The following is a 24,520-nucleotide window of genomic DNA, read 5'->3' on the forward strand; positions in this document are numbered from 1 at the left end:
CTAGAGTTTTATTAGTAGTATTATGGATGTAATAAAATATAAATCCCATCTTTCAGTAATTATTTATATGTGAAATGTTTTATCATTTATCAGTAGAAATTTTATTCTTCTATAGTAGTTTTTTGTCCTCATTTTAATTTTGTTCTTTACTGAATATATTATGTTTTTATTGACAAAATATTATAGATAATTGGGATATAGTTCACAGGATTGTGAGAAAAGTCTAGCAGCAGTAAAATACTGGTGAGTAAGAAGAAAATAGGAGAGTTATTATTTCTCTTTGAGACAGAATGCCTTCAGCTATCACAATGAAATAGAGTTGTATAAGCTAGTATATTTATCCCTTAGATCTGGATGTCAGATGTTTTATGCCAATGTATTTATCGTGTACTAACAAGCCCTAAGCTCTTTACAATATTCGCTCATTTAATCTCCATAGCAATATTATGAATGTTGCATTATTATTCCCATTTTACAGAGAGAGAAACTGAGGTACAGCTAACTTAAGTAGCTAACTCCAGGTCACCAAGGTTGGAGGAAACACAATCAGGATGTCAACTTCCCAGTCTGGTTCTGCAGTCTTAGCTGCTGTGTTATGCTGGCATTGGTAGCACATTCAGGCAGTAATAGAAAATAAGCAGGTCACATTCTGCAAACCATTATTTTCACAATTGTTAGCTGGAACCTGGCTCATATAATTTTTTAAAATTAGAATCTCTGAAAAAGTTTATTCGTCTTTCATTTTATATCATTGTTTCATTTTATATCATTTCAATTTTAAATATCAGTTGTTTTTTTTGTTTTTTTGTTTTTCCAACGTTTTATTTTATTTTTGGGACAGAGAGAGACAGAGCATGAACAGGGGAGGGGCAGAGAGAGAGGGAGACACAGAATCGGAAACAGGCTCCAGGCTCTGAGCCATCAGCCCAGAGCCTGACGCGGGGCTCGAACTCACGGACCGCGAGATCGTGACCTGGCTGAAGTCAGACGTTTAACCGACTGCGCCACCCAGGCGCCCCTAAATATCAGTTTTAAAGTGCTGAATATATAATGTGGAACAGATTGTGAGCCAGTTATTAAAATACGGGCACATATAGTAAAATATGCATATATATAAATGTATATATGTTTATATACATAAATATATATATATAAATATGCAAATATATAAATATATATAAATATGCATATATATATATATATATATATATATATATATATATATATATATGATCTTATAGACATGCAATAGTTTCCTAATGACAGGTAATACTTTCCATCCTGGGGTCTGTGACAGAAACCTAAAAACACTCTTTTCCTCTTTGCTTTCATCACCACCTTTCATCCAAACATTCACTAAACACTGTTGATGCCTCTTCAAAACATTTCTAGAATTTATTCACTTCTCTCCATCTCTCCTACCCCTGCCTTTCCCCAACACCTTATCAGTGCAGTATGTTTCCCATGGGCCTCACTTCCCCCTCTTGAATTCATTCTTCACCCTGCAGCATGAGTGATTTTTTTTTTTAAATAGCAAATGCATTTGCCTTATAACCCTAAAACCTTTCATGTCCTTTTCCGGTTGCTTAGAGAACACCCAAAATCCTTCCTTTGTCTTTAATTCTCAATACTTTTATTTACAAATAATTCACATAGAATGAAATTCACCCATTAAAATGTACAATAAAATGCACATTGGTATATTTCCAGAGCTGTGCACCTATCCACAAAATCAATTTTGGAGTATTCTCATCGTCTCAAAAAGAAATTCCTCTTCTTTTGACCATTACTCCCGATCTCACACCACCGGCCACCCCTAGGCAATCACAATACACTTCTGAATCTATAGATTCAGGATATTCTGGATATTTCATATACATGGAAGCATTCAATATGTGGCTTTGTTACTAGCTTTTTTCACTTACCCTAATGTTTTCAAGGTTCATCCATATTGTAGTTTGTGTAAGTACTTTATTTTTATTGCTATATAATACGCCACTGTGTAAATATATCACATTCTATTTATGCAGGCATTAATAGATGGACAGTGTGTTGCTTTAACTTTTTGGTTTTATTAATAATTCTGTTATGGATGTTCACGTATAAGGTTTTATTGTGGACATCTATCTTTAATTCTCTTGGGAATATAATTGCTGAGTCATACGATAACTCTTTGTTTAACATTCTGGGTAACTGTTAGACTTTTTATCCAGAGCACCTGCTCCATTTTTTACATTCTCACCCACCAGCAGTGCATGAAAGTGCCAGTTTGTCCATAGCTTCGCCAACACTATTATCCGTCTTTTTTATTACAGCCAGCCCCGAGGGTGTGACGTGGTATTGTGGTTTTGATTTACATTTTCATGGTAGCTAATGAATTTGAGCATCTTTTCATGTTTTCAGTGATCTTCCCTTGACTTCTGAGGCTTGTTATGGCAGCCTTGTCCCTCTCCAGACACTTTATGTCCCATCCCTCTCCACTTTATATTGAATATTACAGTTCTAGTGAGCTTCTGTCATCTTTTTGAATGATTCAGTTTCCCTTCTAGTTCAGGTCTGTTGGTTCCCATTTCCTTCCTACCTTTCCCTCTTTGTTGCTTGGCCAGAGCTGACTTCATGAATGTATGATGTGCATAATTGCGTAGAGCCTGACATTCAAAAGGGCCCTGTATTTGCTTCCATATATTGCTGTGTTTGCCTCGAAATCCATGATAATTTTTGGATAAGAAACCCCACATTTCATTTTGCAGTAGGCCCTGCAAATTATGTAGCCAGTCTGGTGCCTGTCTTATCATTATTACTTATCCTTCAGGTCTCAGTTTAGACAGAGATACCTACAAGAGGTGTTCCCCACCACTGTAGACTATATTATGTGTCTTCCTGTATTTCATCGATACCAGCATGTATTCTGGTTTGTCATTTTTTTGTCTCAGCCTTTGACCTATTAGACTAAAAGGCTTTGCCTTTCTTATCTATTTTTCTATCCTCAGAAACCAGCATAGTGCCTGTTACTCAGCCTTCGTAAGATGTGTACTTCAACTACATAGTTATGGCTCAGGTGATGGGCCATAGAGGGAATAATTCCAAACATGAACTCCAGGGCCAGACAGCCTCGATATTCAGTCGTATCATTTGTAAACTGTTTGGAAACTGGGTATTTAATGTATTGTTTCCTCAATTTCTCATCTTTAAAGTGAGGATAATATTAGTCCAAATCTTATAATAGGGATTAAGTGAACTAATAAATGTAAAACATTGAAAATAACATCTAACTACCGTTTACTATATTTGTTACCTGCTATCATTGTTATATTCTGTTTCTGTTTGCTGAATAAATTATTGATTCTATATGCAAAGAGAAGAGAAGGGCACTAGAACCTCGTGAAAAACTATGCAAGTTAAGGAGTTATACTGTATAGGGGCGCCTGGGTGGCTCAGTCAGTTAAGCATCGACTCTTGGTTTGTGAGTTCAGAGCCTCCCGTCTGGCTCCATGCTCATAGTGCCGAGTCTGGTTGGGATTGTCTGTCTGTCTCCTTCTCTATCTTCCTCTTCCCCACTCCCCGCTCAAAGTGTCTCTGACTCTCTTAAAATAAATATATAAACTTTAATTTTTTTTAAGTAGTTACACTGTACACGTCACTCTTCCTTATATGAATTTGCAATGCTAGGAAGAAGGTTAATTGTACAAAAGTTGTTTATGAAACCAAAATAGGAAGAAAATTAGGAAGCTGGGAACAAACCCCAAGGAAAGAGAAATTAATGCTAAGAGCAAGTATAAGGATCTTATAAGGAGGGAAGAGAATCTTTCTGTTTAAAATTCTTTACAGAAACTGTTCAACTGAACACAATGTTAACACAATTTTAGGAGATGAGTTTGAGTAAATTAATGCCAGTAACCTTTGGAAAGTGTTTTCTTGTTTATATAATTAGTAGTCATGCTTTGACATTACCTGTAAGTATTTGAAGTTGAGCTTAATTTATAGTCAGCGGAGATATAATGCCATTATGAAAAGGCAAACAGAATGTATAAGAAAGGGGTACATGTTTTCTGTATGTCTACATTTGTCTTGGGTTATATATGCTGTCTCTGCTTGTCCAACATGAGGAGATCGCATGTGCCCTTAACACTCTCCTTTGTGCTTGCTGGCTTCTCTCAGTTCCTTCATATGCTTTCTGGGGGCGCAAGCTTGGACTTATGTCTGCAAAGCTGTTCCTCTTTCACTATTTACAGTTCATAGTCCACACTTTCGTTTTATCAAGGAACATGCCTGTGACTCTACCCTACCCCTCCATTTACTCAACCCAAGATAAAACTTGGGTGTTCCTACCTGGAACCTTTCAGTTTATTTGTATTATTATTTTTTTTTTAGTGTGTATTTATTTGAGAGAGAGAGACAGATAGACAGACAGACAGAAAGAATCCAAGTGGGGTAGGGGTGGAGAGAGAGGGACACCCAGAATCTAAAGCAGGCTCCAGGCTCTAAGCTGACAGCACAGAGCCCAACAATGGGCTTGAACTCACGGACCACGAGATCATGACCTGAGCCAAAGTCGGACGTTTAACCAACGGAGTCACCCAGGCGTCCCTATTTGCATTATTTTTAAAAATGGGTACCTGTTGTACTTTAATTTCCCAAAGGGTAAAAATTGTTCAGTTTTGCTCAGCATGTATCCCCAGTGCCTAAGTGCATCTTGTAGAATAATTGCACCAGAAAACAATTGCTGAATAACTAAGTGACATGATTCACAAATCTCGCAAAAGGCCAAAGGGGTCAGTGACTCTAAAAATTGTCAAAGACATCAGTATAAAGAAGAAGAAAGATTGGGAATACAGGCAACTCAAATGTGTTATGTACTACAATTGGGTTCTAAACTTGGCAATAGATGTCTAGTCAGGTAAGGTTACAAAAACAACTAATAAACAGGATACATTGTATAATTTCAAATGTCCAACAGTTAAAATTGACAACAAAATATTTGTGTTGGAATTAAACTCCAGAAGGTAGTTATCACAATGATTTTTCATTAAGTGATTCTTCAAAGGACAGTAAACTCTATCAATAAACATTTTATAAAAATATTGAAACACTCTTCAAATAAGCAATTCTAAAACTGACCTTCTGGAAAGGCAAAGAATATAGCATTAAATCAAATTTCAAAGAGTGCCTTTCTAAAAAGGATTGGAATAATAATGTATAGTCAGGCACTTTACTTTCCAATCATCTTACTTAATGCAATGATAGAACCTGAAAATACTAGACGGACAGCTAATATGCCCATTAACCTGTCTCAGTCAAATATCAGATGTCTTAAATGAATCTTCAGTAGGTGGTGAATCAAAGCCAAGATATAAATTAATTTTCTTTCAGAAATGTGTAATGCCTTTTTGTGACACAAAGAGAAAGATGTCCTTTGAAATGTTAGATATGAGAAGGAATGACTTTGGTCTTCTAGTGTAAGTATTTGAGACAAATGGATATTGTAATTATTATAGAGCCAATGTCAAGTCTGAAAGTGACTTATGATTTCCCGGGGAATCACATACCTTCCCAAAGAAATTCTGTTCTTCCAGAATTTCTGTTAATAACTTCAGATACATTGAAAATAACTTTTCAATCTCCACATCTTTACTAATTTCATACTAATTTTACAAACACCAGTAGTTTTTCGCAAGTCAAAACCATATCATTTACAACAGGAAATAACAAAAGCACATGTTTATTTTCAAAGGAGATATATTTGCCTTTCAATTCTGCGAAAGAACAGTATTTTACCTAATAGAAAAATGAAGAATTTGTTTTGTATCATTAATAAGCTATTTTATCACATTAACAAAGATAATAAGTGCAAGTTGTTAATTCATAGTAAATAGTAATAATACTAAATAATAGCTGGAGGAATATATTTCCTTTACTCAACCACATTTACGTTTTCACTATAACTTAATTTGCCTTATAAGATATTAGAATATAATGGTCCTGTCCTTGGTACTAGTCCAGGTGACTTTAACATAAAGTACCATAAAAATAAAAATGTTCTCACCTTTGTTCAACTATAATATCACCCTACAGGATGAATTCCGAAGTTTCAATAAGATTAGAAAAGTAGTGTGTCCTAAGAAATGCACAGAGTTCAAAGTAGTAATTATAAGCAATTACTATATTGGCATGTTCTACCACATTTAATAATTATTTAAAATAGTCAACCGGGGACTGTTTTGAATATAAATTTATATTTTTCCAAGAAATTAAAAGAATGTGGGCGAATCCTGCCATGTAAATATGGAAGAGATAAAGAGGGAAAGGTTGAAACAGGTCTGTGGAGAGTGCATAAGGAAATAACAGTACATGTAATTCACATTAATTGGAATCCAAATTAGTGGTATCCAAATTGTAAAGTGTGCTTAGACAAAAAAGTGATGTCTTAGAAAGGTGATGTCATATGGAAGTACTGAAACGTCAGGTTGAGACACTGGGAGTTTATTGAGGTATCAGCACAATGTTATTCACGATCATAGAGCGCAGCAGATGTGAAACCTTCATGAAGTTGGTATGAGAATTAAAAGTTTGCTTTTTAAAAAACGTATTCTTAGCTACACAAGAATTTCTGCATCTGCAATGAGATTTTGCTAGAGAAACATGGGAAATAACATAATGCTGATGGCTTTTGCAGAGTCGGGGAATCTTTTTCGGTCACATTCACCCTGAGTGTGATTGTTCTCTTGAAATCCAGAGATGTGCGTGAGCGTCCGTCCAACGCAGAGCACAGCCAAGGTTCCATATAGTAGAAGCAGAGAGCAGAGAGGTCTATGGAAACACGGTTGCTAGACATTGAAAATGATAATATTGAGCAAGATGATAAATCATTGTCATCATTTAAAATATAAATAGATAAAGGCTCAGAAACTGATCCAAGACTGAAGACACAGTCAAGCATGGGACATGGGAAAGAATTAGTATCAGTCATGGAAGGGAAGACAAGAGGGGTAGAAGAAGTTATTCTGGGTGATGGAGTGATGGCTCACATTTGTTCGTGCTGGTTGGAGAAACACATAAACAAGAAGGCCCTGAAGGAGAGGTATCTGGTCCTGTAACTCTCCAGAGAAAAAGGGATTTGGGATGGAGAAGGGTGACTAATGATCGCAAGTGTAAGGGGGAGGATGAGACTGTCTAGGACAGAGTACAGGGGCCTCCAGAGAGAGAGGAAGCTGCAACCCAGATTAAAAAGTAGACAGAGAAATGACACTGGGAGAAAAAATAGGAGAGTGTGGGTGTCCTGAAAGCCAAAGGAAGTCTGCACATAAGGAAGGAAGGATAGTTCAGTGAGATCCATGATAAATAGAAGTGCAGTAAGATAAAGAACTCGGAATACCCACTTAGTGACTGAAAAGTAGTTAGTTACTTTGTATAACAAATTGGCCATTCTGCTTTTGAGTTTACTCATTCTAATTTTAACTTTTGTGAGTTTCTGCATTTTTTTTTCCTTTTCTCTCAAGTAAGTAATTGGGTTGGCAGCCAAACATCTTAAATATTGGCAGAAGAGAATGCCTTCTGCTTGAAAACCTCACCTTACTATTTTTTAGCAATTCTTGAAAGTTGGAGAACATGTTTTTGGCCTAGAAATCCTGATCTAAGTTGCATAATACATTCCCCAGCATGTTTTTGTTTCTTTGTTTTTGAAGACCATTTTTATGATAATGATAGTAAATAAATTATGAGTGACTGATATGATTGTGTAGTAATTACATTCCTATATAAAAGTAGAAAGCAAAAAATGGTTGTATTGTGTCCCAAGCAATTTCATGTTTGACAAAGAGCTTTAAAATAGTCTGTTGATATGAATACAAGAAAATAAACACCAAGTTTTAATAATACAAAGTGCACACATGTATTGAAATTTATTTCAATTTCAGTTACATAGAAAATTAAACGACCATTATGTTATTACATAATAACTTACATATTTCAAAATAAATGTGTGGCCTGCAGTGTTTATTGAGGCACTAAAACCTCAGACATTGAAAATAATCATTTCAATAATAATAAAGTACATGTTTCAAATGAATTATAAAATGACAAATTTTACTATATTTCCTGATTGTAGAAAGTAAAATTCAGTGAGTAAACTATCTGTATTTTAACATGTGTGCTATAAAGGCATTTAAGTGATTTAAGAAAATAATTGTAGTTCTACCCATTAGGTTGCACACAAGAATTCTTATTTGAAATATAATCTATAAACTATTGGATTATGAGCAATTCCTTGATTTGAATCAATATTCGTGGAGTACATGATTAATCATTTTTATGTTGTTTCCATTGACTTTCTAAGAGTGACTTTCATAGTGCTGTTTTTAATAATTTACCTGTGATAGGTACAGTGCTAATTAGGCTTATGAACAGTACTATTTCATTCATTCAACAATAACTATAAATTCCTCTTGGGCTTCAGTTGTCATACATCTTGATACATTGCCTTTACATGGTGAAATAGGGAACTAAGGTGAAAACAAGAATATCATTTTGACTGGTGAGTTTTAACCAGAATTGAATAGGCATTGATGTTTTGCTATGTTTGCAAGGAGCATAATTGGAAGCCAACAAAGCCCTTCCTAGAAGAACATGCAAGGTTTTGAAAAAGCAAAGACCACATTATATAAAGGAGGTTGATAAAACACGTGTTTAAGTTTTTACTACATGTCAGGTTCTCTATGAGCAAATGGGCAGGTAAAAATGGAAAAGCTAAAAGCAGTAAATCATAAATACAGAAACATGACTTTAAAAATCCTTAATGCAGGTAAGACTTTCTGTTTTCATTTATTGTATGTGTGATAAACGCCCTATGTTTGGTCATCATTTTGCACGAACCAAGCGTAAAATCTTTCTTTTTCCTGAATCGATGTAAACAGAGCCCAGATGGCCGTATCGAAGTCAAAGGGCAGCATGGAAGCTCATCACTGCACATTAAAGATGTGAAGTTGTCAGATTCAGGGAGATATGACTGTGAAGCCGCAAGTAGGATTGGAGGGCACCAAAAGAGCATGTACCTTGATATTGAATGTAAGTTATTTTCTTTTTGTCTGTTTATTGAAACAGCTTTTTCTGCTTTAGAAAGTATGAATTTGAGTAGGAAAATCAAAATACATGTGTAATTCATGATTTCACTATTTAACGCAAGCTCTGGAACAAATGCGGCCACCCAAAGTCAGTTATTAGAGACATCTAGTGGATGCTGTGGGACATTTCGCAGTGCCGTGTGTTGAATGCTTTTCCATACTGCTTATTCTGAAAACTGTGATTTTCATTTTTCCTTTTTTTGCAGCCTTTAACCCAAACACAATGTACATTAAACTGCATTAGTTTTCAGTGGTTGTCAGTATCTCCTTAGAGTTTTATCTGTTTATTTCTAAGATTGATGGTCCTGTGTTTCACATATGTGGTTACTTTGTTGAGATATTTTGCGTCCTCTTAAGATACAAAAATAGTGTTTTCAAAATGATTGAATGCATCAGCACTTATATTTTATCGAAGTAACGTTTATTGTCTGGAAGTGCAAACGATGACAAGGAGAGTTGTTAAATAAATACAAGAGTTTTCATAATTTTGTGTGATTTGGGGAATATGAGGGCTAATGCGAATGCTCAATCCTCCTTAGGTCATTGCATGGGATTTTAGAATAATTTCATATATATGTTCATTAAAAAGAAAGAGTTTTAATATTATTTTCAATAAATCATCAATTTTGGAGGTTTTCTGATGTTGAAGACATAGCTGTCTTAGTGGGAATGTATAAGATGCTCTTTTTAAATGAATTTGTGTGTGTGTGTGTGTGTGTGTGTGTGTGTGTGTGTGTTAATGTTAATTTATCTTCAGAGAGAAAGAGAGCAGGGAAGGGGCAGAGAGAAAGGGGGAGACAGAGAATCCCAAGCAGGTTCTACGCTGTCAGCACAAAGCCCAATGCTGGGCTTGAACCCATGGACTGTGAGATCACAATCAAGTCAAAACCAAGAGTCACATGCTTAACCGACTGAGCCACCCAAGTGCCCCAAGATGCTCTTATTGATAACACATTTCTATTGGGTAATTTATAGTACATTAATACTGACAGAATATGGGGGTAACTGTGAAATAAGGTGTATTTTCTTACTGAGAATGTCTTTTGAAAGCAAATATTTTCTCAAGAACAAGCACAAATAATCCATATTATTTTCATAAATGTTCTTAAGAAATTCATGGAAAGGCCAATTAAATAATTCTAAAAAATTATGAAGGATATTAAGTAATTCTATCACAAATTACTGATTTCATTGCTAAAGTTAGGGAACCTCCAAGAAAGTCATTTTATTACTATCATACATTTTAAAAACAGAAACAAACAAAAAAGCCATGATATTATTCAGGACACAAAGGAAGAAGTGATGCTGATAACTTATTTAGCTTTCTTTTCTAATACTGTTTTCTGGTATTTTCCCATTATTTTGTGTATACATATATATATCTTTTTCATGTCAACAACACTTGTAACAAATTATAAACATTTCTCCAACTTTCAACATGTCTGTTTATATTTTTGTAATTCAAAATATGTATTTTAAACCAAAGTTTACTTTATTTTTTTCCTTTTCTGTAATGTGGACCAACATAAGCAAAAATTTAAGAGTGCTGAAGCTTGTTTTGTATTAGAACTGCCCAACCAGTTTAGAGAGGAAGTTTATAGAATACTTCCAGCCCCTTCCCACTGTCCTAAAAAAAGTGATAAGCATCATATTCTCTTAAGAAGACTTAATATAGAAGACTTTTTGTTTTGCGTTTTGTAAACATTTAAAAGATTTTTTGACAGATCACAGAATTATTACGAAATCACTGCTCTAAGAGTCCAGAAAAGTGGAGCTCATGAGAAAAGAATATCGTTGATATTTCCAAAACAGGGTAAGGCAGACTGGCTCATATAGACAGTATCAGGTTAACATACCAGCACTAGGATTGGTGCTGATTAATTGTGTGACCTGCATTCCTGGAACCTCAGTTACCATTTATGTCAAATAAGAAGGTTGAAGGAAGAGATTCTTGGGGCTTTGTTATACTCAATCATTTAAAAATGCTTTGACTCAAGCATACCCACATCCCTCAAAGGTTCCCTGTAGCTTCTTCATTGTCCTCCATGCATGCCTACGTACGTGTCCAGTATGAAATACATTAAAAGTTAAATTAAGACCTATAATTTCAGTGTCTATATTTTAAAACCTCATTGAAAAAAATTTTAAAAAGCCATACTAGGTCAAACCTTGGTTCTTTTCATTAAGCTCTTTTAAGATTCGGAATCAGTACTGAGTGATTATGGACACAAAATGAATAAAATGGAACTCACGCTTTATTAGAACACTGGGGTTGACAGATTTAAATCAAACCTCAACTTAAATTCAAATTTTAAAGTGATAAATGGAGAAAAATATCAAGATAATGTGAAACACTGGTATATAATGATGTGAGATTTTTAGTTATTACTGATTTCAACTAGGTAGAGAATAATGGGATATACACAAATGATTGTGAACTGCAGTATGAATTGTATGTTCTTGTGAACTTTTAAGAACGTAAATACTTTAATACAAAAAAATAACCCCCAAATACTCTGGTTTTCAACGACTGATGTAATAAAGTACAAGTTGATTTTGGTCACAGATGTATTTCCTCTTTGCTTTAAAGTTTTAGACATTGGTCAGCCTGTTCATTTTTCTGAAGTAAATGTTTAGAATACAGCTTATGAGCGAATTATATAGTATCTCTTATTTAGATAGGATAAAAAAAAAAACTTGCTATGTAAAAGAATGTTTTGACAATTCTTTGAACATTCCTTGAGGTTGGGTTCCTATCTTGTTGATGAGAAGCTGGCTAGGTAAATCTATTTTAAAAATAATAAAATAGTTTTTTTCATCTCTTAAATCATTCCTTTAAGATATTTTTTATTTCATTTTGTTGAAACTGAGTTTGATAGCTCTTAGAGCACGTCATCATTTTTTGCTTTTTAAAGCAATTTTGAGTGTTTAATTTTATTCTTCTTTAGTGGAAATAATTAAAAATATATATATCCTCTGTGGACAATTTTACTGAAATAGAGTTGAACTGTAGTAAAACGCCAATACATAAAAGGCAAAATGTGATCAGTTTTGACATATGTATGTGCCCTCAAATCTATCACAATAACCTAAACAAACATTTACATCACCCCCAAGAGTTTTCTCAAACTCCTTTGAAATGTATTTGCCCTTCCATTCTCTTCCCCAGGCAACTGTAAATCTACTTTCTATCATAATTTAGAGACACTTCCAGAATTTTTTATATATGGAATCATACAATATTATGTTAATTTTAACTTTTTACTAAACACTTTCAGTCAGTATGCATTGGTACACATGTGATGCAAAAATTTATAAGTTGTTCCTCTCTGTGCATTGTATGATTGAAACAGAGTTTATGTATTTAGTCACCTGTTGATGAGCATTTGGTTGTTTTCAATTTGAGGCGATTATGAAAAGCCTTTGTGAACATTTTTGAACATCATGTGGACATATTTCTTCTTTTTTCTGGAATAAATATGTTTCTTTGAAAAGCAAAAGGTTTTAACTTTGCTCAAGTCCAACTTATCAAATCTGACTCATGTGTAATGTAATTCATGTTCCATCTAGGAAATCATTACCTAACCTAAGGCCACAGAGACTGATGTCTAGGCTTTCTTTTTATTGTTATATTGCTTTACATTTTGCATTAAAATCTATGATCTATTTTGGATTCTTTTTGTGGAGTCAACATATATTTTTTTTTTCATGCCTACATCCAAATGATTCAGCACTTTTTATTGAAAAGACTTTCCTTATCTTAGCTAAGGATTTACCAATATTGTTGATTTTACAAAATATTAGTTTGGGGCTTTATCAATTTATATTCTTTATCATAAATCTATTTTCTAGTTTGTTGATTTACATTTTATTTCCATTCTATATATTTTGGTCTTGCTTTGGTTTTTGGCCATACATTCTTAAAGTGGAAAATTAGGTCATTTACTTCAGATATTTCTTATTTTCTAATATAACCATATAAAACTCTAAATTTTTCACTAAATAATACTTCAGCGCAACCTGCAAATTACGATATGTTGTGTTTTTCTTGTCATTAGTTGAAAATATTTCCTAATTCTTCTTGTGATTTTATCATTAGTCCATAGTTATTTATAAGTGTTTATTTAATCTCCAGATATTTAGTATTTTCCTAGATTTCTTGCTGTTATTTATTTCTTCATTCAATTCTGTTTAAAATTACCCCCTTATATGATTGGTATTATTTTTTATTTATTGAGATTTGTTTTATGTCCCAGCATATGATCTATTTTGGTAACTACACAGTGTGTATGGAAAGCACATGTATTCTGCAGTCATAGAATGCTGTGTGTTAGAAATACCAATCAGATGGAGGTAAGTGATAGTCTTATTTAAATCTTCTATGTCTTTATTGACTTTCTTTGTATAGCTGTTTTATGAGAATGAGAGGTGTTAAAATCCTCTACCATGACTGTGAACTTTTCTCTCTCACTTTCCTCCTGTTGATTTTTGTGTCATGTATCTTTAGGCTCAGTGAGGCCGTGCACGTTTACAGTTTGTATATTGTTTTAGTTTTCTATTTCTTCTATAACCAGTGACCACAAACTTAATTGCTATAAGCAACACAAATACGTTACCCTTCAGTTCTGGAAGTCGGAGGTTCAAAATGATTTTCACTGCAATGAAAAGTCAGTAGGGCTGTGTTCCTTTGTGGGGATTGTTTTCTTGTCCGTTTCAGCTTCTAGAATCTGCCCACATTTTTTGGCTCTTGGTCCTCTTCCATCTCTAAAGCCAACAATGGCAGATGGAGTCTCTCTCACATCACCCCACTCTAATTCTGCTTCTTTTCTCACATCTTCTCTGTCTCTGGATTTCCTGCCATTACATGAGACCCACATTGGATAATCTAGGATATTCTTCTCAATTCAACATCTTTAACTTAATCGCAGCTGCAAAGTTCCTGTTGGAAACAAAGTTCCTGGTGTAACGCGCTTATAGGTTCCACAGATTATGACGTGAATATCTTTGGGGGATAGGTCATTATTTTCTCTCCCACATAGGTCTTCCTCATGAATTCTTTCTTTTACTTTCTCCACTAATCATTTGACTTGATGTATTTTACCTAATATTCACATAACTACTCATACCTCCCTTGGCTTACTGCCTGTACACCCATTTTCATTTGCTTACTTTCCATCTACTTATATTTTTATATGAAATAAAAATGTGCCTTTTTAAGCAGCATATGACCGAATATTGCTTTTTCATTCTTTGTGTCAATCTCTACCTTATATTAGAATATTTAAAGTAAGGATGAGCAATAAATGAGCCAGGTAATAAATATTTCAGATTTTCCTGAGCCTTAAGTGGTACTTGCAAACTATCTTAGAGACTTGTGCATTTCTTTCTTACAAATAATTAAAAATGTAAAAACCATTCTTAACTGTAAGAATACAATATGAGGTCCTTGGACTACATTTTGTCCATGGTTCATAGTTTGCCATAGTTCATGCTTCAGACTATTAACTTTAATACTGCTATTGATACAGTTTCATTTAGGTGTACAATTGTGTTTTCTGCTTTTTCCTCTGTTATTTTCACATTCTGTTCAATTTTTCTGCATTTAGTTTGAATTATATGAGATTTTGATATTTTAATTTGTATGTTGGCAACATGTTTTTTGTTTTTGTTTAAGTGATTCTCTAGGAATTATATAATACAAAAACCCAACATTTCACTGTCTACCTAGAGTTAATATTTTGACACCTTATGTTAAATAGAGAAACTGCAACCATATCGGTCCTTTTACACCTGCCCACCAGTGAGCTTTTTATTGCTGATTTCATATATGTTACATCTACATTCATTGAAATCTCAGCATAAATTATGGTAAGTTTTGTATTAAAGAGTCATAAATATTTTTAGGAACTGAACATAATATAAAATACTTTCATTTACTTAGCCATTTTGCTCTTTCTTCACCCTTAAATATCCAAATTTCTTTCTGATGTTATAGTCCTTCAGCTGTACGTATTTATTCACTGTTCTTTAGATTAGATCATTTTTCCTGTTTTCTCTTCAAATTAACTGATCTTTATTTCACCATCTCCTTTCTGTTCCTGAGCCCAATCAGTGAGTTCTTTAAGATATTAATTTTTTCCTAAATTTCTAATTTTGTTCTGTTTTATATTTTCTGTTTCTCTGCTGACATTTTTTTAAAATTCTTATTCATATTATGTCTGCTCTCCTTTATCTCATGGAGCATCATTAGAATAGCCACTCCAGTATCTATAAATCTAAAATCTGGTAGAGTCAATATCTGGGTCATCTTGAAATGCGTTTGTTAATTATCTTTTCCCTTAGAATTGATCATACGTTCCTGGTTCATTGAATGTAAAGAAATGTTAGATTGAGTCCTGGATACTGTAAATATTATGTTGTGCAGACTCTAAGTCTTTTGACAACCATCTGGAAAAAATATATTAAGCAGACATTCACTCCTAAGTTCTGTGTTGCCTCCGGTAAGCAGTGACTCAAATCTCAGTTAACTTCCTAAAGACTTTGCAATTCAAGTTTGTTCCTGTTCCATGCATTCAAAGCTCAGGGTTTAGGCTGACTTTTATGGTTTTATATGCAGAATTATGACCTCTCCTTCTGTGACCCCTATTTAGGATTCCCCGTCACTATTCAACTTATATTGGCTTCTTCCAAGATACCACTGTACTTCTGGACAGATTTTAGCTCCAGAATCAGGGTGAACCTCCTCAGCTATGGTGAAAAGGAAGTGGGAAACTAATTTTAATTTCCTTCCACAATCTCCTTGATTTTGTTTACTCTGCAGAAGCCTTAGGTAGTGGTTTTTATGACTGTTTTTGTCTTTTTGTTTAATGTGTCATCTCTAGAGCCTTTAGTTATTACCCTTAGGCGAGATGGACAATCACAGATTTATACTGTCATTATGGAAACAGAAATTTATAAATATTCTATTTTTCATACAACCTTAAACTATAAAAATGTTCGGTATCCCTAGTTTCTGGAATTGACATATGAATGTCTTAGTTTCAGTTTTGAGTTGTTTTTAGTACATTTCTTTCCTTCACTTCTTTTCCAAATTTCATTTTTTTTACGTTCTCAAATAAAACACTACACTGATCAAAGATTGTTTAAAATGCAAAGTCCTAAGAAAAAGTTGAGTTTTCGTTTTCCCATTCAGTATATTGATCTTCTGTTCAGTCAATTTCATTTATCTACGCAAACCTTAATCATCCTGGAAAGTGTATTAGGTTGTCCATTTGTAAATCATTTCAGATTTTAAATTAAGATATAGGAGAGCTTTACCTGAGGTTTAAAGTTAGATGTTCAGAGTTTTTAAGAAATTAAGAGCATTTAAGAAAAATGCTTAAAATTGATGAAAATGATGGTGGAAAACTCTTTTATGATAAGTTCTGTAAGTATGCTAGTGAAAGATGAATTTATATGTAAGTAGAAATTAGCATAATTATTAATTTTAATCTCCTTAATTGCTAAAGTTTAGATTTTACCCTTGATATGCAAATAGAGGAAATGCCACAATGTTATCATTTGTCTACAGTTAGCATTATTTTGAGGTAGAATGTTAAATGATCATTTGGAAATTATAACCATGGTCATAATTTAGTTAGGCAGCCTACTCTTCATTTTCAATGGTCATCTTTGTAATGTAGTGTAATTGTATTATGAAATTTGGAACTTTTCTTACATTTATGACACCACTATTGTAACAAATCCTATATGCTTTCATATTAGTAGAAGTTTTGATTGGGCATTGTACCAATAATAAGTAATAAAACTACCTAATAAGCTTATTTCTTGGTAATTAAAGCCTGGGTTGTTATAAGATAGGATATTTTACTTAGTAGCTAATTTATACTAGCAATAAAACTTTTAGAACCTGACATGCAAGGCCATGAGAAGTTATTGTTGTAAATAAATATTTATAAGTTATAAATGGTAAGAATATTTTTATCTGCATCTTTAAATCAAAACAGTGTAGAAACCTTGAAAACACAAAAGCATTACACAGTGTCATAAACCACCGACCAGAACAATCTTCACTGCCTGATTCAAGCTGGTACCATATACTCTTTCTAAGAGTGAGTCAACAAGAATCAAGCCCTTTATAATTCATACCAACCACATTTGCTGTAATAACACTAAACTTAAGGTGTTTAGGAGATTAAACCTCCTTTATATAAAATTCAAAACCTCTTTTATATTTTATTTTAACAGATTTCTTGGGTTCCTGCCAGTTCACTTTCAACATTTCAAAGGCATTACCCTTACTAAGAAACATAGGTTGAACTAAAGTTCCAATTTATACATCAAAGGAGATAACAGGCATGTGATATGTGGTTTAATAGAATAAGCACTGATTACATAGTACATTTGTAAAAAATAGAATATCATTAAGTTTTGTGGCTATTGAATATTACCTATTAATTAGACTTAATTCTTTTATGTGATAGATTTAATTTAACAAATGATAACAATGCATGTTAAGAAGTATTAAATTTTTCATTTACGTTTTTTCTCATCCACCTCTTTGTACCTGCTTTTATCTCTTGTCAGACATAATAGCAATTTTTACACACATTTTCTCTTGTAGTATATTAGTGTTAGCAATATCATAAACCTTTTAAAGATATGACAACATTAATTATTTAATCTTATAACAGACTCATGTTACTTCCATATTTACATGTATTCCATAGAATTGATAAATCTTTGCTCTATCAGATAATTCTTTCCTTACATTTTACAGTCTCTCAAGGTAACAGTGATTCTAGTAGCTTGATCTGTTGCATGTATAGGATGAGGTAGATAATATGTGACCAGGATTTTAATATTTAAAAATTATCTTAATAAACACCTTGAAATTAGAAAACCTTCTTAGTCACAGTAGACACACACATATATCTGTGATTGAAATCTTGTCTTATGACCTTAACTTTTACACTCACCATAACACCGAGTTTAATATAGAGGTTAAAAACGAAGCTCATTTGTAGAAATCAGTTGGTTCTAGTGCTATAACCACTATGATCATTTCAAGGACAGGGTCTGAGAGAAATGTAAAGCTTATCTCTATATGCAGGAGATAAGAACAGAATATTAAGAGAAAAAGGTGAAAAACCTTTTACTGTTCAGCTGTATTTTTTTTTTAACCCAAACTTAACATGTACCCCTTGGGAAAATTTGAAATACCACGCTCCTTATGTAAAGCTGCTATCAGTTATTCTAGTCTTATCACATTTCATCTCTCTCTGACAGGTATCATTTGATTCAAATCAAATCTTATTGTTCAAATGTACTTTAGAGATTGCGGTAATGGAAAGTTGTTCAGGAACTTTAGGAAATATCCAACCCTTGAGAGGACAAACCTTAGAAATGAACAAACAAATTTCAAACAAAGAAATAAAAATAGTCACATTGTATAGCTACTGGATTTATCACTGCCTCTTGGCACCTGCTTAACTTAGTTGTCCAGAAGTATCAAACTCTACCTCCAGTTTGTCACAGCTTGCTGTCCTTCCTTTGGATTGAAGACTTTGCCCCAGGAATTACAATTCTCGCTAGCAAGTGAGTGTCTTAATTTGAGCTGCTATAAAAAATAAATATATCATAGACTGAGTGGTTTAGACACAAGCATTTATTTCTCATCATTCTGGAATCTGGAAGTCCAAGATCAGGATGCCAGAGTGGCCAGGTTATTGGTGAGAGCTTTTTTTTCTGGTTATGTCTTTACATGGCCTCTCCTTGGTATATGCACACAGAGAGAGACACCTCTTATCTCTTCCACTTTATTTGAGGGCATTAATCCCGTGATGGGATTCTACTCTCATGATTTCATCTGTGAATTACTTCTCAAAGGGCCCACCTCCAAACTGTGTCTTTAAAGACTAGGGCTTCAATCTATGAATTGGGGAGGCATAGGGAGGATACACATTCAGTCCATAGCAGTGAGCTTTGTGGATTTAACAGAAAGGACCATGTCACAGATGGAACTAATGCAGAATTTCACAGAGTGAAGCTGCCCACAAGACCTTGTGGCAGACTGTTTACAAACAATTTTAGTTGGTACAAGCTGCTATAACAAAGTGCCATAGATTGGGTGGTTTATAAACAACAGAAGTTTATTTTGCATGGCTTTGGAGGCTGTAAGTCCAAGGTCAGTGAACCAACATGGTGGGGTTCTGGTACAGATTGCTGGCTTCTATTTCTATCCCCATAGGATGGAGAACAGAGCCCAGGAACAATGCTCTCTTCTGACTCTTACAGGGTACTGATCGCATTGTGAGAACTCCACTCTTATGACCTCATCTACTCCTCATCATCTCCCTGAAGCCACACTTCCTAATACCATTATATTGGGGAGCAGAGTTGCAACATTTGAATTGGGGAGAGCACAAACATTCAGTTCATAACAATGCTTCTCCACTTTCCTCCTCTTCCCTAGGATGGAGATTTACCTTGTTGGATTTATTACTTTATACCTTAGTCCATAATAGCATGGCCACCAAAACTTATGATATTGATTCTTGAGAAAGGTGGGTAAAACAACTCAAATCCAACCAGCCAGAACTCTGTGATCATTAAATCCTTTAATCCTTGGAATTCTATTATTTAATTTCGGTGGAGCAGTGGCAAGGACAAGTTTTTCCTAATATTATCCATGTATTGTTGATACCTATCTACTGACTTAAGCCAGCTTTTGTTTGTGATGATTTAAGCTAGATAGTAGTTTTATAATATATTGGGCTTTACTAAAACAATATTTGAATGTCATAGTATTAGCGGCTGTCCTTAAATTTTAATGAACCTGCTGGAACTAATCCTAAGACATTGGTTATTTAAATTATCCAAACTTCAGTTTCCTGATTTGTGAAGAGGAAGAAATGGATCTAAATTCATTATTTTACGAATTGAAGCATACTGAGGTTAGGATCTTAATTACATCTATTTTCACTCAACAGTATTTATCAAGCATGTCCTACAAACCAAGCACTCTTCCAGGTGTTGGGTATAGAGCGAGCAAAAATGACTTTGTGAACTTTACATTCTAGAAGGGAAAACAGATAATAAAGAAAACAAAGTAGCAAAATATATAACATGAGAAACAGTGAAAAGAGTCAATGAGAACTAAATAGAGCAGTGCAGTGAGATACATCAGCAGCTAACGCCACCATAATCATACATAATAAACATTCCAGAGCTCAGCAGCGCTATATAATAATAGTTCTCATGCTCAACTGCAATCAGCTGACATAGGCAGGCTTTCAGTAGGGAGCCTTGTGTCAAGCAGCAATCCTTAACTCCATGCTGTGGGTCCAGTAACACTTGTCACCAGGCAGAAGAGGTGACCCCTTACAGGGATGAAGCCACCTCATGGTGATGGCAGAGGCACAAGAGAACAAACCCCATAATGGGAGCTTGATTTCAAGTGCTAGCTCATGTCACATCCAAAAAGTCATGTGGCTAAGCCTATCATCACTCCAGGATGGTAATGCACTCCTATTGAGAGGGCTTTGGGAGCAAATATTTGCTAAATAAAATAAGCTATATCATAAGTACATGCCCATGAGTACAAGATAATTTTAAAGTAATAATTGGGTTTGTGAATCCTGATTACAGGTTTATTTACATTTTTCTCTCATTTGCTTCAAACTTGCTTGTGTCATCACATATTGAATAAGAAAAAACAACATAATTTTCAATAAATTTTTTAAAGATGTTAAAGAAGTAAGTGGTATTTTTGTATCTTCATTTAACAACCCTTATAATAATCACTCAGGTTAATGATATTTATTGTATAACATTAGAAATAGTGTATTATTAGTGCTTTTCAAATGCAAAATGATTGAAGGGATATACAAATATTGCAATATATTTAGGAAGATGGGATCTACTTATATGGGTCATATTGGGTATATACATGGGTATATACATACATCTAATGTATGTATATACATTACATACATTAGAAATGTAATATCATCACAATATTTTAAAGAACTGTAGTATCATCACAATATTTTAAAGATCTAGAAAGAAAGGACCAGATTATACTGGTTCTGCATCCATACCATTTCAAAAACCTATGTGACTCACTTGACTTACTATATTTACTCACATAGATCACTTTATTTCATATGTTTTGGGTCATCCAGAGTGAAATGTCCTGTGTGCTCTCATATTGCTGATAAGAAAAACTGTTTCTGCCCCTCTGATGCTTGTTAAGAGCAATTCACTCTTTAAAATATTTTTAGCACTCTTGGTATCTTAAAATGCTTCCTCTGTAGCAGGATTTCAAATATTACTTGTTAGATACAAGTAATTCAGTGATTATCCTGTTTGTTTAGGAAATCTTTGATTTATCTTGGGCTTGATAAAAAGTCTTCTAAGATTATAAGAACAATTACCAATGTAGTCAGCCTAATACCATAAAAGGTATTCTATTTTGAGATACTTTTATTTTTTTCTGTGATTTTCTCAAACTTCAATGTGATTAATTTTTGCTCCTAGTAGTCATGAGTCATCAATGCTAACAATTGATTTAACCATTTTTCTTGCCTTGAGCAGCATTTCACATTGTGATTGCTCATTTTAATTATTTTTTGGAAAGATTGTTATTTTACATTTTTATACAATAATAAAAATTAGATATATAAAATTCCAGATCACAGGCTCATAAACCAAGATAATAATTTCACTTGAATATGTACATATTTATTTTTAAATTTTATTTCAAATTGTTTGGTTTTGCACAGTGAAATATTATTTCCTAGAATGAGTAGAAATGTTTCCACTATAATGTAATATGCACAAAACCAAAGCCAATTATTTCTAATATCCCTTTTTCTAAAGTGGGGGGAAAAAGAAATAAAGAAAAGAAAAGAAAACACATATTTATGATTTTCCAAAAACTCTCTGGGAAATCCCAAAATTATATTTATATGTAGTAGATATCCTTAAATCTTAACTTTTCCTGTAAATTTAGTGTTTTATTTTGGAAAAGCAAAATCAAAAGCACTTTCACTAATTTATTCACTTGGCTGAATAAAAATTGTAGGCGACTGAGAAGCAACTTGGTTACCTATTTAATAAGATTTACAATAAAATGTTTTAAAATAAACATAAAAGGTAAACAAAAAATGCTTAATTAATTAAATCTTTGCTATGGGTATTTTTTATTTATACTATGGTTTAGAATGTGTTCTTATTTCAACGTTATTTTCATTTAATTTCTCTACTTCTTAAATCCATTAATATTATAAAACTGTTGATTATTTGTAATGTTATAAAACTGTTGATTATTTGTAATGTTATAAAACTGTTGATTATTTGTAATACAAATTTTGTGCATAATAGTATAGTACCAGCTATTTGATAATTATTGCCATATCCGTTCATTAATTTTATATTTATTTAATGCTTATCATATGCTAGGGGGCATATTGACCTTGGGTAAACACAATTAAGGAATGCACATTTTTTAGCTGAAAAAAAATACTAAAGATGGAGATCCATGTCAATTTTATTGTAGGAGAAGCTGTATAATTTTTTTATTTTGTTTACCATGATGCAGTGCTCTGAAAATATATCACATATGATTCATTTCTAATCATAACTCAAATTGCTTTTATTCAATTTGGCTGAAAATATTTTTCTATATTATGTATAATTAATTAAATTTTGATGGTAGTTTATCACCTCTTTAAATTAAAAAGTATTCTAATCAAATGCACATTAAAAATATAAAATATATGTTAACATAAATGGTAGTTAAGCAGAATGAAATTGTGATCTAAGTCCAACTAAATAATACTGTGGTTGTTTGAAAGTTAAAAATATGTAACAATTTGATACCAATTTTTATTGAAGACATTTAAAGGAAGGTAGAAAAGGTTTACATAATTACCTATATTTCAGCCTTTCAATTAAGAGGTAATGAATATAAAGGTAAAATATTGATAAATAGTACCAATGTAATGTAATTGCAATTAAATTTGTTCATTACATAACACGCCTAAACACTGATTGATAGATGATAAACACCACATTAACTATTATCATCATCATTATTTCTTTTTCTTTTTTTTTAAATTTATTTATTGAGAAAGAGAGAGAGCAAGTGGGGAAGAGGCAGAGAGAGAGGGAGAGGGAGTGAATCGCAAGCAGGCTCCACACCATCAGCAGAGAGCCCGACCCTGGGTTTGATGCACAAATCTGTGAGATCGTGACCTGAGCTGAAATCAAGACTGTGACGCTTAACTGACTGAGTCACATAGGCACCCCCTCATCATCATTATTTCAAATGTTGCTATTATTATTATTATTATTGTATTATGGTAATAATACTGAGAGTTTTTGTTATTTATAGAACAACTTTAACACTGTTATATCCGTATGACCGATTATTCTTCTTTTGACAACTTAGTAGTTTTTATGAAAGAGATTCACTTAAGCTTCGTTTCCTAAATTTCTATGTAGAATTGTGCATAATAATAATGTAGTCTTTAAAATACTGTAGCTTTATGGAAAATTCAATTATATAAAGCATAAATAGAGGAGAAATAGCCAGAGGTAGTAAAATACCTTTATTTTGTAAATGCATTTATATTCAGATAAAAATATATTATATATTATATATAGACTATATATATATATATATATTATATATAGACTATATATATATTGTCTATATATATATGCACATACAATTTATGGAAAAATATTAAGACAAGAGAAAGAAGAATAATTCACGGTACTCCTAATCAAGCTTATATTATTATCAGTAATAATTATATCACTAATAGCAGTCAAATTAAAGAGAAACCCAATGTGTGCTAAGAAGTCATACATAAGCATTATCTTAATATGACACTTATGACTCTAGAGTCATAAAATATGCTGAGATTTATGCATAACTTGGTTCAAATTTGGTACAGAAAATGCACATCCAACACTAGGGTTAATTGGTAATAAACGCACATCTAATTTAGTATTCCATGTAGCCACTAGAATTCCCATGATACATGGACTGAATCCAGTTAATTGCCATAGCTGATTCTGCCTGTGAGTGAACATTCAGGAGAGCTGGATCTATAAAATTATTAATTGAATTATCCTCTAAAAGTGCCAAAGGATATATTAGTTTTTATTCCCTTGATAGATTCCCTCAGCATAAATCAAATGAGAAAATCCAATGACTGAAAAAAGCGTCAAGGTGATTTAGATATTAAAACAACATGTGCAGTTAATTCTTAGTTAATTTAAGGGGCTGGCTTCTTCACAAAATAAGCAATGAGTCCATGAAAAACAATGTATCACCACAGAATTAATACTGGATTAAAGTCCTAAATTCTGTGATATTAGGAAAATGAAAC

The 24,520-nt window shown here is 33.1% G+C and overlaps 1 protein-coding gene across 2 annotated transcripts in view; it reads left to right on the top strand.

Annotated features, from left to right (window-relative positions):
* Positions 1–24,520, top strand: part of NCAM2 (neural cell adhesion molecule 2) — a 526,095-nt gene that overhangs the window by 375,869 nt on the left and 125,706 nt on the right. For both annotated transcript variants that reach the window (XM_086675772.1, XM_086675773.1), the window contains exon 9: positions 8,910–9,060. In XM_086675772.1, the coding sequence (XP_086531898.1) occupies positions 8,910–9,060 (151 nt within the window). The remainder of the gene's footprint in view (positions 1–8,909; positions 9,061–24,520) is intronic.

Source organism: Puma concolor, chromosome C2, assembly GCF_028749965.1.
Source record: "Puma concolor isolate L17-30 chromosome C2, mPumCon1.1.hap2, whole genome shotgun sequence".
Taxonomy (NCBI): domain Eukaryota; kingdom Metazoa; phylum Chordata; class Mammalia; order Carnivora; family Felidae; genus Puma; species Puma concolor.